The 12793-nt window shown below is 53.6% G+C and overlaps 5 protein-coding genes across 5 annotated transcripts; 3 read left to right on the forward strand and 2 right to left on the reverse strand.

Moving 5' to 3' along the window:
• Positions 1 to 266: 266 nt before the first annotated feature.
• MAM_03966 (uncharacterized protein) lies at positions 267 to 1718 on the forward strand (the record flags this gene model as incomplete). Its single annotated transcript, XM_040822765.1, has 3 exons — positions 267 to 297; positions 738 to 1156; positions 1260 to 1718. 3 exons carry the CDS (start codon positions 267 to 269, stop codon positions 1716 to 1718), a joined length of 909 nt encoding a protein of 302 aa, XP_040679271.1.
• A 594-nt stretch (positions 1719 to 2312) lies between these two features.
• MAM_03967 (Actin-like protein) lies at positions 2313 to 4814 on the reverse strand (the record flags this gene model as incomplete). The annotated part of the gene is made up of 4 exons (XM_040822766.1): positions 2313 to 2342; positions 2441 to 4161; positions 4224 to 4547; positions 4634 to 4814. 4 exons carry the CDS (start codon positions 4812 to 4814, stop codon positions 2313 to 2315), a joined length of 2256 nt encoding a protein of 751 aa, XP_040679272.1.
• Positions 4815 to 6129: 1315 nt separating this feature from the next.
• Positions 6130 to 6708, forward strand: MAM_03968 (YL1 nuclear; the record flags this gene model as incomplete). Its single annotated transcript, XM_040822767.1, has 1 exon — positions 6130 to 6708. One exon carries the CDS (start codon positions 6130 to 6132, stop codon positions 6706 to 6708), a length of 579 nt encoding a protein of 192 aa, XP_040679273.1.
• A 2314-nt stretch (positions 6709 to 9022) lies between these two features.
• On the forward strand, positions 9023 to 9343 carry MAM_03969 (uncharacterized protein; the record flags this gene model as incomplete). Its single annotated transcript, XM_040822768.1, has 1 exon — positions 9023 to 9343. One exon carries the CDS (start codon positions 9023 to 9025, stop codon positions 9341 to 9343), a length of 321 nt encoding a protein of 106 aa, XP_040679274.1.
• Positions 9344 to 10046: 703 nt separating this feature from the next.
• MAM_03970 (profilin) lies at positions 10047 to 10402 on the reverse strand (the record flags this gene model as incomplete). The annotated part of the gene is made up of 2 exons (XM_040822769.1): positions 10047 to 10181; positions 10271 to 10402. 2 exons carry the CDS (start codon positions 10400 to 10402, stop codon positions 10047 to 10049), a joined length of 267 nt encoding a protein of 88 aa, XP_040679275.1.
• Between the last annotated feature and the right edge of the window lie 2391 nt (positions 10403 to 12793).

The following is a 12793-nucleotide window of genomic DNA, read 5'->3' on the forward strand; positions in this document are numbered from 1 at the left end:
CTCCGCTCCTTCCTGGCCTGGCGAGTGTCACCATGTCATGGAAGCGCGACTGGCTTGCGCTTTGTCGGCGCGTGTGGGTACATGTGTGGGTGCCACCTTCCCACTCTAGCCGCACCAGTCCAGGGCAAGAAAAGGCTAGTCCGCACCTGCCCATCCTCGGGGTCCTCTTTTTTCCCACGTTCACGTCAGCACTCCGTCTCCTGCGCAGTATGTAATCCTCGCCTCGCGCATCTCGAATGCTGAGTCAGAATATCCTATCCCAAGCAATGCAGCAACCATCGAGCTCTGGGAATCAAGGTAAGTCAGCAAGATCCTCTTTCTCCCTTTGCATCGCACACGACCGCCGTGCCTCTTTTTGGACGTGTGTAAAACACCTGCACGCTTGCCAACTGCATGCTTTCCTTTCCACGCCAGCCAGACCTTGTCCAGAATCGCATCGTCTTTTGCACCATTGCGCGGGCTTCTGTGCGCTTGTTGGCCGAGGCTGGCCGTCTTGGTCAAGTGACGACCAGCGGCTTGGGACCTTGCGCGCACTTTTGATACTTGCCTGATGCTGCGGCTTCCGGTTTAGCAACCTTGCTCAATTGCTGCGTTTTTCCTGCTCTGATTTGTGCTCGGGGCGGCGGCTGCCCTTCTTGGCTGCCCAAGGGTCCCCGGAGTGTCGGACTTCGTGGGAGGATTCTCAGGAAACACGAGAGACAGACGTCGCTGACACGGATTGCCGTCTCTCATTCTAGAGCAGCACTTGCGCGCACAATTGGAGCTCCTACAGAGTCACGACGCGAACGCATCGACAGCTTCAGGCTCGTGCAACTCGAGAAACGCCACTTCTGACTCTCCGCCGGCGCGAACGGCGAATGGATACGAAGAATTGGCCGCTGCCTCACACGAAGCTGCTCGCGCCTTGAGGAAGACCCAAGCCGAGTCGCATATCCACCCAGATCTCCGAGCCTCCCCAGGCCACCCATCCAGCATGATGCCCATGGGACCGCCTTCTGCACACAGCCCTGGGGCCAGTTCATCCGGGCCGGTCAATGCTTCCATAGCCCCTGCGCCGTCTTCATCGGTCCCCGAACCAGGTGCTGTTGGTGATGGAAGGAAGGCAAAACGTGAGCTTTCTCAGTCGAAGCGCGCGGCGCAAAACAGAGCAGCACAGGTAGGTTTTCTATTGCTTCTGATTCGGCTCTGAAACCTCATCATCATACACGCACCAAACCACACCGAAATTCCCAGGGTAGCAGCTAATATTGCGTGCAAAGAGAGCATTCCGGCAGCGCAAGGAGGGCTACATCAAGAAGCTCGAGCAACAGGTGCGAGATTACGCCGAGATGGAGCAGACATACAAGGCCGTGCAAGCCGAAAACTACGCCCTTCGTGAATACGTTATCCATCTTCAGTCGAGGCTCATTGATACCCAGGGGGACTATCCGCCTCCGCCTCCCAATATTAATTTATCTCAATCCTCTGCAGCCCAGCCCCCTCCTGCCAGTGCGCCAGAGCAAGTGGCAAATGCTGGAGTTGGAACGCCGCTTGAAGCTGTTGCTCAGGCGGTGGCTGGTCTTGCCGCTCAGGAGCAATTGGCCGAATGTCAAGGGCGATATCCCAGCCCCGTCTACAAGCCCGAGTCACGCGATGAGGATAGTCGAACCGTCGAGGAAATCAACAGACAACTTCAACAACAGAGCGAAGAAAGCGTCAGTCGATCAACAGACGTGTAGGGGTCCTGCAGACGTGAGATTTACCCCCCCTCAATGGGCACTCCAGGCTTCTCTAGCTTTTATTTCCGGGGGCGTTGTGGGATACCTGTTTCGAGGTCGTTTTTAGTTGATTTATCATGGCGTTATCGGCGTTTGCAACGTGATACGGAGTCTGAACTGGATGACTGCGATGACCACGTGAATTCGCCACGTCGGTCGGTCGCGGTCAAGCCCAGCAGAAGAGCAAGGGGCCAGAGAAATTTGTACAGCGGGTTGGCGTTGAACGTATGATTTGCTCAATAGGGAAGGGAGTATTGTGGAGTGGTCTATGAATGCTGGCTAGATGATGGGACATGTCCCGCTGATCGTGAACCCGAAGTTATTTCACCAGGAATATCACTGTCCCCCTTTATGCTTCTTGGACGCCATGGAGGAGCCAAGTTATATTTTCAAACACTGGTCTTGTTTCTTGACTGGCTACGCTATTCCATGTTTGTGCGTGAATTATTTTCTCTATTCAGTACCTGACGAGACCCCGTACATATAATACATGGCACTTGAAGACAGCCGCATCTTGACTCCGACGTCCCATGACCGATTTACCCATCCATATTTTCAAGCATACGAGTTGCCCATGTCATGCTCCTATTTCTCCCACATTAGCACGTAAACGAGTCTCTTGCTTGCCGTGGAAAACACAGACGCAGTAGCCGAAAAGAAAAAAAAAGAAAAAAAAAACGTACCTTGATATACTCTGGTCCCTGTTCGCGATACTCCTCCCTCGTAATTGTAGCCGCCTTCCACGCCGGCGTCCCCGCCCAGCCGGCGGCACCCTTCCACGCATCCAGCAAGGCATCCTGCGCACGACGCACCTTCAACTCCGAATCGGCGGGCAGCAGCGCCCTGAGACCCTCACGAACACGCTGGTCAAAGTTCTGGAACAGGGTGTTCCCGCCGGTGAGGAAGATGTCCTTCAGAAAGGCGTCGCGGTCAGGCACACCGCTCAGGCGCTGGTTCAGCACGTCCCCCGCGATTTCGATGATGCCGGTCTGGTCGACGCCCGCTATGGACGGGCGGAACACAACCTCCGGGACGCGGATGCGCTCCACGTTGAGATGGATCTGGTTGAGCTGTGCCTGGGAGGCCGAGTCGAAGGGGCGGGGCCCGCGGGCGAAGGCGTGCAGCAGGGACTTGGACCAGTCGGACTGCGCCTCCTGGGTTTGCTCGTAGTCAAAGTCCGGATCGTACTGGAGGAGCTCCTGCTCGAGGTTCCTGAGGCTGGTGGCGAGGTCCTCCTCCTCCTGCTCGTCCTCGCTGTTGTCACCGACGGCGATCTGGCGATAGACGCCCCAGTCGTCGTCGTTGGCGCCGAAGTCGTCGTCGTCCCCGCCGCGGCGACGCTTCTTGGTCGTATTCTCGGAAGCGAGGTTGGCGATGCTCTTCATGCGGATCTGGGAGGCGAGGGATTTGCGGTTTCCCAGATCGGCCTTTAGGCGGTCGCGCTCCTTGATCTTCTGGAGGGTCCGGAGGCGAGCCTGGCGCTTCTCCTCGAGCCAGTTGTCGAGGTCGTTTTCGCGGCGCTCCTTGTCGAGGCGCTCCTCCTCGGCGACCCGCGCCTTCTCGGCCTCCTTCTCGGCCTTGGCGCGCGCGCGGGCTTCGTGGTTGGATTTCATGAGGCGCTGTTGGCGCTTCTGCTTGATCTGCGCCTCGTCGAGCTGGTCGTCGGGCACGTCGAGCAGGTCAAAGTTGGGCTGTTCCTGGTCCTCTTCGGGGTCGCCGCCGACGTCCTTTGTGCGCGCCTTCTTGATGGACTTTTCCAGCTCCTTGATGATCTTGTCGAGCTGGTTTTCGTCCTTGATCTCGTGGCTGTCCAGCTGGCGGCGGATTTCCTTCTTGGTCTCGTCGACAAGCTTTGCCTGTAGGTTCTTGTAGTACTCGAGGTCTTGTTCCTTCTTCATCAGCTTTTCGAGCCTCATCTTGGCGGCCTGTTGCTGTAACCGACGGCCGCTCTCCTTCTTGCGTTCTGCTATCCTGGCGAGCTCCTCCTCGGTTTTCTGGACGACGACTTCCTCTGTGTAGGGATACTGGATGACGACGTCTCTGTCTTCCAGACCTGTCCAGTCGAGGTAGTTTTTGATTTCTTCGTCGTAGTTCTTGGATACGTAGCAGTGATCCCGGATCATGTGCTCGGCCTGTGAGCCGTTGAGTTTGGCATTGAAGGCAGGGTATTTCAAGCGGATAAGCTTGAGGAGGTACTCGGCGCCGTGATACCCTCCCCAATTGAGCCTGATCGCCTGGCCGAGAATCGCCTTGGCGTTGTATACTGGAATGACGTGCGTTGAAGTGTGGGATGATGAGATGACGAGGCCTGTGTTTCCCCTGTTTTGTCGGTACGAGAAGAGAGAGTCGATGCCGTAGGCCAGCGATGGCGCGCCGTAGCACTCGAAGATGATCTCAGTCATTGCTGGAGCGCCTTGTTAGTGGTCCGACTCTCACAGAGTGCGTGAGCGGGGAGCTTGGGCAGACATTTTCTCGAGTACGGCAGATTGGCAACGGCCTCTGTCATGACAATGGGGACGTCTACCGATCCGTCGCTTGATTCGTTGAGCCCCAGTTTGAGGAATACATAGTCCAGGACGTGCTCCATGACGTCCCAGTTACTCACGATGCCCGTGCCGGCCTCGAATGCTCCTCGGATATGGCCTCGAGCTGTCGTGTCGGCGTAGCAGTCGGATCCGGCAAACGAGAAAGTCTTGCCGAACTTGCGATCGCGATACTTGGCCATTATCGGGGGCATGCTGAACCGCGGCGCCGACTCAAAAGACCACCCGGCACGGACGGCCCAAGACCCTGCGTCGTCGTACGTGTCAGCTTGATTCGGGCTTGGGCAGTTTGACGTGCAGGTTCGCCATCCACCATCCATCCATCAGACTTACCATTGTCGATGACGATGGCAGCATCGCCCCCGTGTTGCTCGAGGGCCTTCTTGTATCCATCAGCCTGAGGCTCAATGTACTTTTCGAATCGAGTCTCCTTGACAGGGAAGATGTTGGCGGCGGGATACGCCTTCTCGTCCGGGCGCCTCTGCTTCGGGTCGTCTATCGCGGAGGGAGCCATGGCTGGCGTCTTTGTATGTCGCAAAGCTTGAGTCGAAGTCACCAGGTAGCTGCGGTTATCATGTTGAGGGCCAGCGTTTCCGGCCGGTTCGGCGAGAAGGGCGCCCGTGGATGACGGACTTGGCTGGTGCGCGACAGGCAGTTGAAGGGAAAGCGAAGGAATTCAAAGTGTTGGCGACGCCTCCAAGAGACCGAGAGAGGCCAAAAGAGCCAATGCGAGGCTACGAGGCTGATGACGGGAGGGGAGGCTCTCTTGCTGGTGGGTCTCGTAGTCTCGTCGTCTCGCACCATCACGCCCCTGCGGGTCGCAGGTTGCTCGGATCGTGGGGGGAATGAGTGCGAGGCTCGTTTTGTCATTTCACGCCCTGTGCGCCATTTCGCGTTGTTCTTGTGCTCACAGAGGCAAATTCGTACACAAGCCAGAATTGCACTTGATAGTGATGCGTTTATATATGTTGAACTAAGTACAGGGGTTGTCCCGCCATCATCCAATCCAACCCTTCACTCTGCTCGACACACCCCAAGCCTTTGTTCCAGCCAAGATATGTTTGCCCGTACCCGTCGCTATGAGGGTGGTTTGAGGTTGTCCGTAGCTGGAGCACCGATCAACACGCGTTTTCTGGACAATCAAGCATGCAACTCACCTTCCAGATGGAAAAGAACGTTGGACTGATAGTTTTTAAACATTTGCGCCACCAACTCGACATTCATGTTTTGAATGTTGATTTCCTGATTGACGCCGAGTCAACACGGTCTCTATTCCTCATCGCAGTTGGGGATGTCATGTGTACCTGAAGGCTTTTGTTCATGACAATGACGGCCTCGTTTAGTTTTTCCTAGCAGATGGTCAGCCGGTGGCGTATTTCCGCATGGATGGATGGTGAGCTGTAGTACCACGTTGGTCACGATGCGAGACAACAGCAAGTTCTGCTGGTGTTCGTGCGGGCTTTCCTGCATCAACACTTGAGTACATCCATGGTTTCAGATTGAGTGGTCTCAAAGAAGAAAAAGCTCACCATCCTTTTGCTCTCTTCCAACAATGCTCTCGGCAAATCACTCAGGCTGTTTCCAATAAGAGATCCTGCTGCACGGCTGGAGCCCGGTGGTGATGGATAGCGGCGAGTGGCCACATTGGGATGCGGTGGGACGCGGCAGAACAGCAGTAATTGGTATGCGACGAGCACCACCACCATCTGGCCCGTCCAAGCCGTGACCGCAGTCAGACACTTGCAATCTTTTTAAATAAAAATACAAGGCTCCCTGCTTCCCCCGAGACTAGTTTTCTCATCGCGAAACGCCCCTCAAAGCTCCTCAAAATGGCTACTGCTACCCCCACCGAAGCCCAGATCCAGCACCAGCAGCTCATCGAGCAGCTCGATATTCACTCGATCCACAAGACCTTTAGAAACCCCCATTGGAAACCAAACCAGCGCCGAAACAAGAACCTCAAGGCCATTGTAGGCGATGCCTCTAGAAGAGAAGCGTCCGCACTGGCGACACCTCAGGAGGGAAGTGGAAATGCGACGCCCGCAAGAGAAGATGGCTTGTCCACAAGCGGAACCTCAACGCCTGCCACCACCAACGGCCGAGACCAAGCGCCGAATCTCGCTCAAGCATCGCGGAGTCTTTCAAAGCTGGTCCTCGAGAAGAGTTTGAAGCCAGCAGGGGCCATAGCTTCTGCACCGACGGCAACATATACCAATATCGAATCAGCGCCATCACTGGCTCACTCCAAGCACTACTGCGACGTCACGGGCTTGCCTGCGCCATATCTCGACCCCAAGACCCGAATGAGATACCACAACAGAGAGGTCTTCGCTTTGATTCGGTCCCTGCCGCAGACTTCTGCTGAACAGTTTCTCGAGGCTCGTGGCGCACATACCGTACTGAAGTGAGCACTATCTTGGTGCTGGCCGACACACGTCCGCTCGCGGCGCTCCTAGTTACATTTGGCAAGCCGCCTGGGGAAACCATTCAACATGTGCATGGGGAGACGGGCCAGGCCCAAGCGCTGTCATGTCCGACTATCAAAACCACATACAACAAGCCGTCACGATAGGACAATGTCCGACCAACAAAGTCAAGCCTCAACTATGCATCCCCAGCCTTTCAGTCAAGGATGGCAAATGACGCTCCGGCTTAATCGTGATCCATTTTTGCTCTTTGCCCAAGCTGTGAAAGCCGACAAAGTACCGAGAATGCATCGAGGCAAGCAATCTCAGTTGCCAAAGCTCAAGACCTTGGCCGTCGGGGCAACGTGTACTAGTAGTAGTAGCAAAGACAACATCATGGCAACTATTTGTCAACCACTGCCAATATATTGAAGCTCCTGCGCTGGTTCTGCAGTACGCGATCTGGAAATCGTTCGTGCATTCCTCAACTTCAAAACACACAAGTTGGAAAAGAAGTGTGAAGCCACAAGTGGTCATGATTGGGAAAGCCACTTGGCTAGCCACACGAGCGCGCATCCGCTAGATCAATCCCAGCACAGCAGAACAATGACGGGCGTGTCGAAAGGAATAGACTTCGTCGAGCCATCAGACGACGTAACCGCGAAGGGTCAATCGAGCCTCTGCCAGTCTCGAAATTTTATCTCGCCAGCAAGAAGCAAAAAAATTGACTAAGCAAGTGGCCCCATTTCCCGCAACCGCAACGGCGCTAAACCACGTTCGTTAGACTTTCCCCCCAAGGCTACACCTCATGAAAGCGCGTGCCTGGCCCTAAGTGCTAGAGGACGGCTATTGCTACTACTATCAAAATTCAGTCTAGTGGCTAGCTTCCCACACCACTATATATATTTTTATATACACCTGTATAGTTAAAGCTGCCCTTAATTAAATAAAAAAGTAGTTAATTGTTATATGTTAAGGACTAGCCCTATAGGAAACTACATATAAGCGTTACTGTGATAGACTAGCCCTATTAGGCCATAGCGGGTGCCAGCCGCAGTCATCCCGGTGGTGTGCCGGACCCCTTGACCGTTGAGTCAAAAGGGTACGTATTGAACAAGCTGCCCACAGCTTGCTCAATCTGGCACTATATAGGTCTCTCTCTAGCACGGGCTTATGTCCCCTATCGCGCGCAGTGCAGTGCATCTATTGCAGCGCATCCATTCCATTAAGGTCGAGCATAGCTCAGACCATAACAGTTACTAGTATTAACTATAAACTTAGAGAGAGAAGAGAGAAAGGAAAAAGTTCTCTATTCTCTCTTTCTTATACTTTATTATATATACATAGGTCCTAATATATATCCTAAAAGTATTTAATAAGGTAGTAATATAGTGCTCAATATATACTTAAGCTGTAAGCTTAAGTCTATTGTATACTTTTATTTCTATAGGCTTATATATATATATATATATATATATATATATATAGTTATAAGCAGTAAGGACTTAGTATATAGTAGTACTAACTTAGTAGGGGTAGGTATATAGAGTTTAGTTACCCTAGCAACTATACGCCCTGGTAGCCCCAATAGCAATAGCCCTAGAGGACCCCGTACGCCAAGCTGTCCCTTCGCATCCGTCGACCGAGACCACATGCAAGCTCGGAAGGGAAAGCGGAACGTTAAATAAAAATAAAGGCCAAAATTTCCCTCCTTCACCCAGCATTCGCATTGAACTCGCCCTGTCCCGAGCCGAGACCTTCTCTTCCACCCCATCCGACATCCCCGCCAGCATTCGACGTCTGCCTTTTTTTCCCAAACAAATTCGGAAACAGCAACCACCCGCCATGTCGATGTGGATGTCCGACTCCCAGAGTACGCCATGGCCCAAGGGACCCCTCGGCACGCGCGACACGGCGAGCTCGCTTCGCTTCGTCGCAACGTGCACGGCTCGGCCGTAAACCGGGCCCGAAACCGAACCTGAGAAACGCTGTGCTGACGAGTGCCTACAGAAATCGGGGTGGTTTTCTGCTCCGGCGGTACGTGCGCCGGCCGGCCGGCATTCGCTCGCGTCGCCACGAACTTGTTGAGCGCCCGACGGCTAACATGTTCCACTGTCAGGAGGACTCTTCCTCATCGGAGGAGTGATGCTCTTCTTTGACCGCGCCATGTACGTGCGCGCGCCGCGCCCCGGCCCCCCTCTCTCAGGCCCTCGCAGCGGTGACTAATTGGCAGCAGGCTTGCCATGGGAAATGTGCGACTGCCCGCTCCCCTCGATCCCTCGAGACGCCCTCGCTCGCGCCTTGTCGGCGGGGAAAGATGAAGAAGAGGAAGAATAAGAGGAAGAAGAAGAAGAAGGAGGAGAAGAAACTGACGCAGCGCGTAGATCCTCTTCCTGATTGGCCTCACCATCATCATCGGCCCCAAAAAGACCCTTCTCTTCTTCGCGCGCAAACAAAAAGCCAAGGGCACAGCGGCATTCTTCGCGGGCCTGACATTGATCTTGATGCGCTGGACGCTCGTCGGCTTCTTGGTCGAAGCGTACGGGATAGTCGTTCTATTTGGCGACTTCTTGGGCACGATTGCCGGCTTTGCGAGGGGAATACCCGTTGTTGGACCGTACATTGGCATGGTGGTTGATAGGATAGGACTGGGCCGTCGGAATGCGGACTTGCCAGTTTGAAAAGGTGGCCGCAACGAAGTGAGATGCTGCTTCTACAGCTCCAAATGAATGCATTTTGGAATCATTGGTCGAAAGGCCGGTGGGAATTGGGCGAGGGACGAACAATCTACAATAGAGTACGTGCAGGTGTTTTGGGAGCAGGAAGGATTTCCAAGACGCCTGCTTTTTGACTTGATATAGACTAATTTCCCATTTCGGGACAAATGTACGCAGGGACAGGCGGACTCGAGTTCCGGGCTTAGAGGACGGGAACTAGCAAGGAATACTGTATTATATTGCATAGCAGAGGATGGATGACGGGGAAACAACCCAAGATCGGAACCGGGCCTGTGGCCGGCGACGTATAAATGCTACTACTAGCGCATTTTCCCTCTGCTCTGCCGGTTTCTTGGGAGAGGCGTTCTTGGGAATGAGTCTTGTATCCCGGAACTGTGTGAGAATTTCCTCCTCTGTGCGGTACATGCTGTTTTGTTCCTTTGGTTTCATTGCCCACGAACTACACACTTCGTCACCGGTCATGTCGACGAAGGCAGCAAACTTGGGAGTAACAGGCGGCCGGTTGAGTTTTATAAACACCTAATCTTCATATATGTTCGTAGCATCTTGCCATGTCGACTTATTTTGTATAGCTTCATCTCGTCATACATATCCTTCCCGCGTCTAGTATCCCTGTCCAACAAGGTAGTCAGCCAGTCCTTCGACAGTCGAGCTAGCGTTGCCAGCAACGCCAGTCTCGGCGTGGTGGCCAACAACAATGGCCTGCTTGGTCTTGGCGATGGCGACGCCCAGTCGACCCTACACATGGGAGCAAAACCCAAACCACATTAGCTTGCACGACGGGGGGGGGGAAGGGGGTTTTTCCCCAGCCAAGAAGCTCTCCGTACCTGTCTGGCGTAGATACTTCGACCATCGGCTCGGGCCATGACATATCGGCTGCCGGCAATGTAGAGTCCTTCAGCGAATGCTTTGTCTTTGGCGGCATCGTCGCCGCCGACAATAGCAGAAATGGCCTTCATCTCGTCCGGCTTAAGCTATTGTTGACGATGATGAGAGTCGCGGGAGCATCAGTCAGCTGTCTGCCTCGAGATCTGCATGTAATATCGCTGCTGTCGGAGAGGCTCCATCCGAGAGGGGAGGAGAGGCGACACTGTGGTGTGAGAAGCTGGAAAAAATTACCTGGAAGTCGGCCGAAGCAGCCCAAACGCTGTCGCCGGCTGCGCTGATAATGGCGGCCTTGTCAATGTGACCGGTAGCCACGAGGCTGGACAGGAGTTGGAGTTAGTATTTTTTTTCTCCCCTGGTTCTTATATAATCGGGAGCGACGATGGGAGTTTCCGGGAATGGAGGGCGCAGGTCTACCTGGAATCGATATAGGCTGGATGGCGGAGGAAGGGTGCGTTAGTCAAGCATGATGGATACGAGTTGTGGTGATTGGGGGGGGGTTTGTTGATTGGGAGCGGTGGGAGGGTACCTTGCCACGACATGGTGAGAGCTTCTGGGAGTGGGAGAAGCAGAAAGCAAGAAAGGGAATGCGGGGATCAAACGACAATATTGGACGCCGCTCCTGAGCAGTAGTTTGCGCCGACAGCAATGCAAGACGAAGGGGTATGAAGGTCAAAGGTGCAAGTTTGTTTGTGTGATGGGGACTCTGGAGCCGGTCGAGCACCCGCCGCTTCTGCCCCTCCTCTCGGGGTCGGGGTCGGGGTCGGTTGCGCGCGTGTCATTTTTTTGATTGTCTTTGCTCATCCGAGATTGCGTTGACCCAATGGATCAGCCCGAGCCAGCCAGCCAGTGTCGACTTGGGCGCGCCGAGGTTCCCCGCCGTGATTTTTGTGAGCAGGTACTTAAGTAGGTAGTTACTTAAGGTAGGCACCTTGAGAGCTAGGTACTCAGAACGGTCACTACAAGATACCTTGGGCACTTGATGATGGTGATGTTGGTGATGATGGTGATGATGATGATGATGATGCAAGTGCTCACACGTGCACCTTTTGGCGTCAACGGGTGTCAGCTCCCAGCATGCATGTCTGTTTTACTTTGTAACCGTTCTTCCGTCACAAGTAGTACTACTGAGCTGCCTTTTTGTCACCATCTTATCTTATCTTGTTTGTACTCAAGTACGGAGTACATTCCTTCCTTCCTTCCACCCTCGTCAAGCCGCCATTGGCCATGGCGACAAGAGTCAGCACGCACCCAACGGCTTGGCTGCAGCCCCTAGCAATGTATCCCAGATTCAATCTGCCCATCCCCATGTACGTATATTCCAGGAGAGCTACATCTCAATATCTGATGATTAATGCCCGCGATGAGTCGTTGCCTTGTCGGGATACGACAGTGAAATACCCCGTCACTGGTGCCCAAGTAAGTACCTGGGTACCTCCCTGCCTCATCCGTTGATGGTTGGCATCTTCATCAGTCTCAACTCCGAGGTGGCTGCGTCCCTTTAATAACATCATGCCGCATACTGCTTGAAGTACTGCATCTTGCAAGTGTACCCGATTAGGTCCCTGGTAGTTGGACAGGCGACTTCTTTGCCACTCTTGGTCACATTTCTGGGTTCACTTTGAGACCCGGGAAGCATAACCAACATCGCCACCGCGTTTATGCAAGTGTTTATTCGCCCTTTCTCGTCTGACGCCATTCAAACATTTTAATTTCTTTCTCTGAAACTCTAGCGTCTAGTATTTATATGCCCCTAAGGGAATTCTGATTATAATTACTATTCCAACGCTCCCTATTCGACTACGTCAGACAGTCGCGGGAGACTTTTACGCGTTTCGTGTCAGGAATACAGATTGTGGACCCGGGAAGACAGAAGAACCTATTTCATCTGGCGATCCCATTCTGTATCGTCATGGGGGGGGGGAGGCTTGTGGCCATTCACAGTCGCTCTCGCTTGACCAAAAAGCGGCGGTACATGATTCTCTGCATTTAATTGCCAAGTTAATAGATAGTATTTGCTCGGCTCATTACCACAACAATCAGCACAGTTGCGAAAGCGCAATCGGAAATGCGACATCCGGCTGGATACATCCTGTGACAAGAAGACGTCAATTCAATTATTAAGCTCCAAAGGCTCCTTTGCCGCCCACATTCTCATGCATTCCAGCTCCATAATTCTCTTCTGCGCACAAGGAGTATGGACTACGGAGTACGCTCTGACCCCAATTCTTTGACTGTGTTTCAGAGCCGTAGTAGCCCAGAACACGAATTTGGCGGGTGCTGCAGTAGTCGAGATTTCATTTCGAGCGCTACCCTGGCTGGGCTTTGTGACTTGGAAGAAAGAGTAGTAAGCAGCGCAACCTGGTTGAAATGCGATTATCCCTGACATTGTCACATTCATCTAGGTTCTTGCTTGAAATTCGACGTCTCGACATCACTACTCAGACCCCCCCCCCCCCTCCCCC

The sequence above is a fragment of the Metarhizium album genome (assembly GCF_000804445.1).
Source record: "Metarhizium album ARSEF 1941 chromosome Unknown scaffold_8, whole genome shotgun sequence".
Taxonomy (NCBI): Eukaryota; Fungi; Ascomycota; class Sordariomycetes; order Hypocreales; family Clavicipitaceae; genus Metarhizium; species Metarhizium album.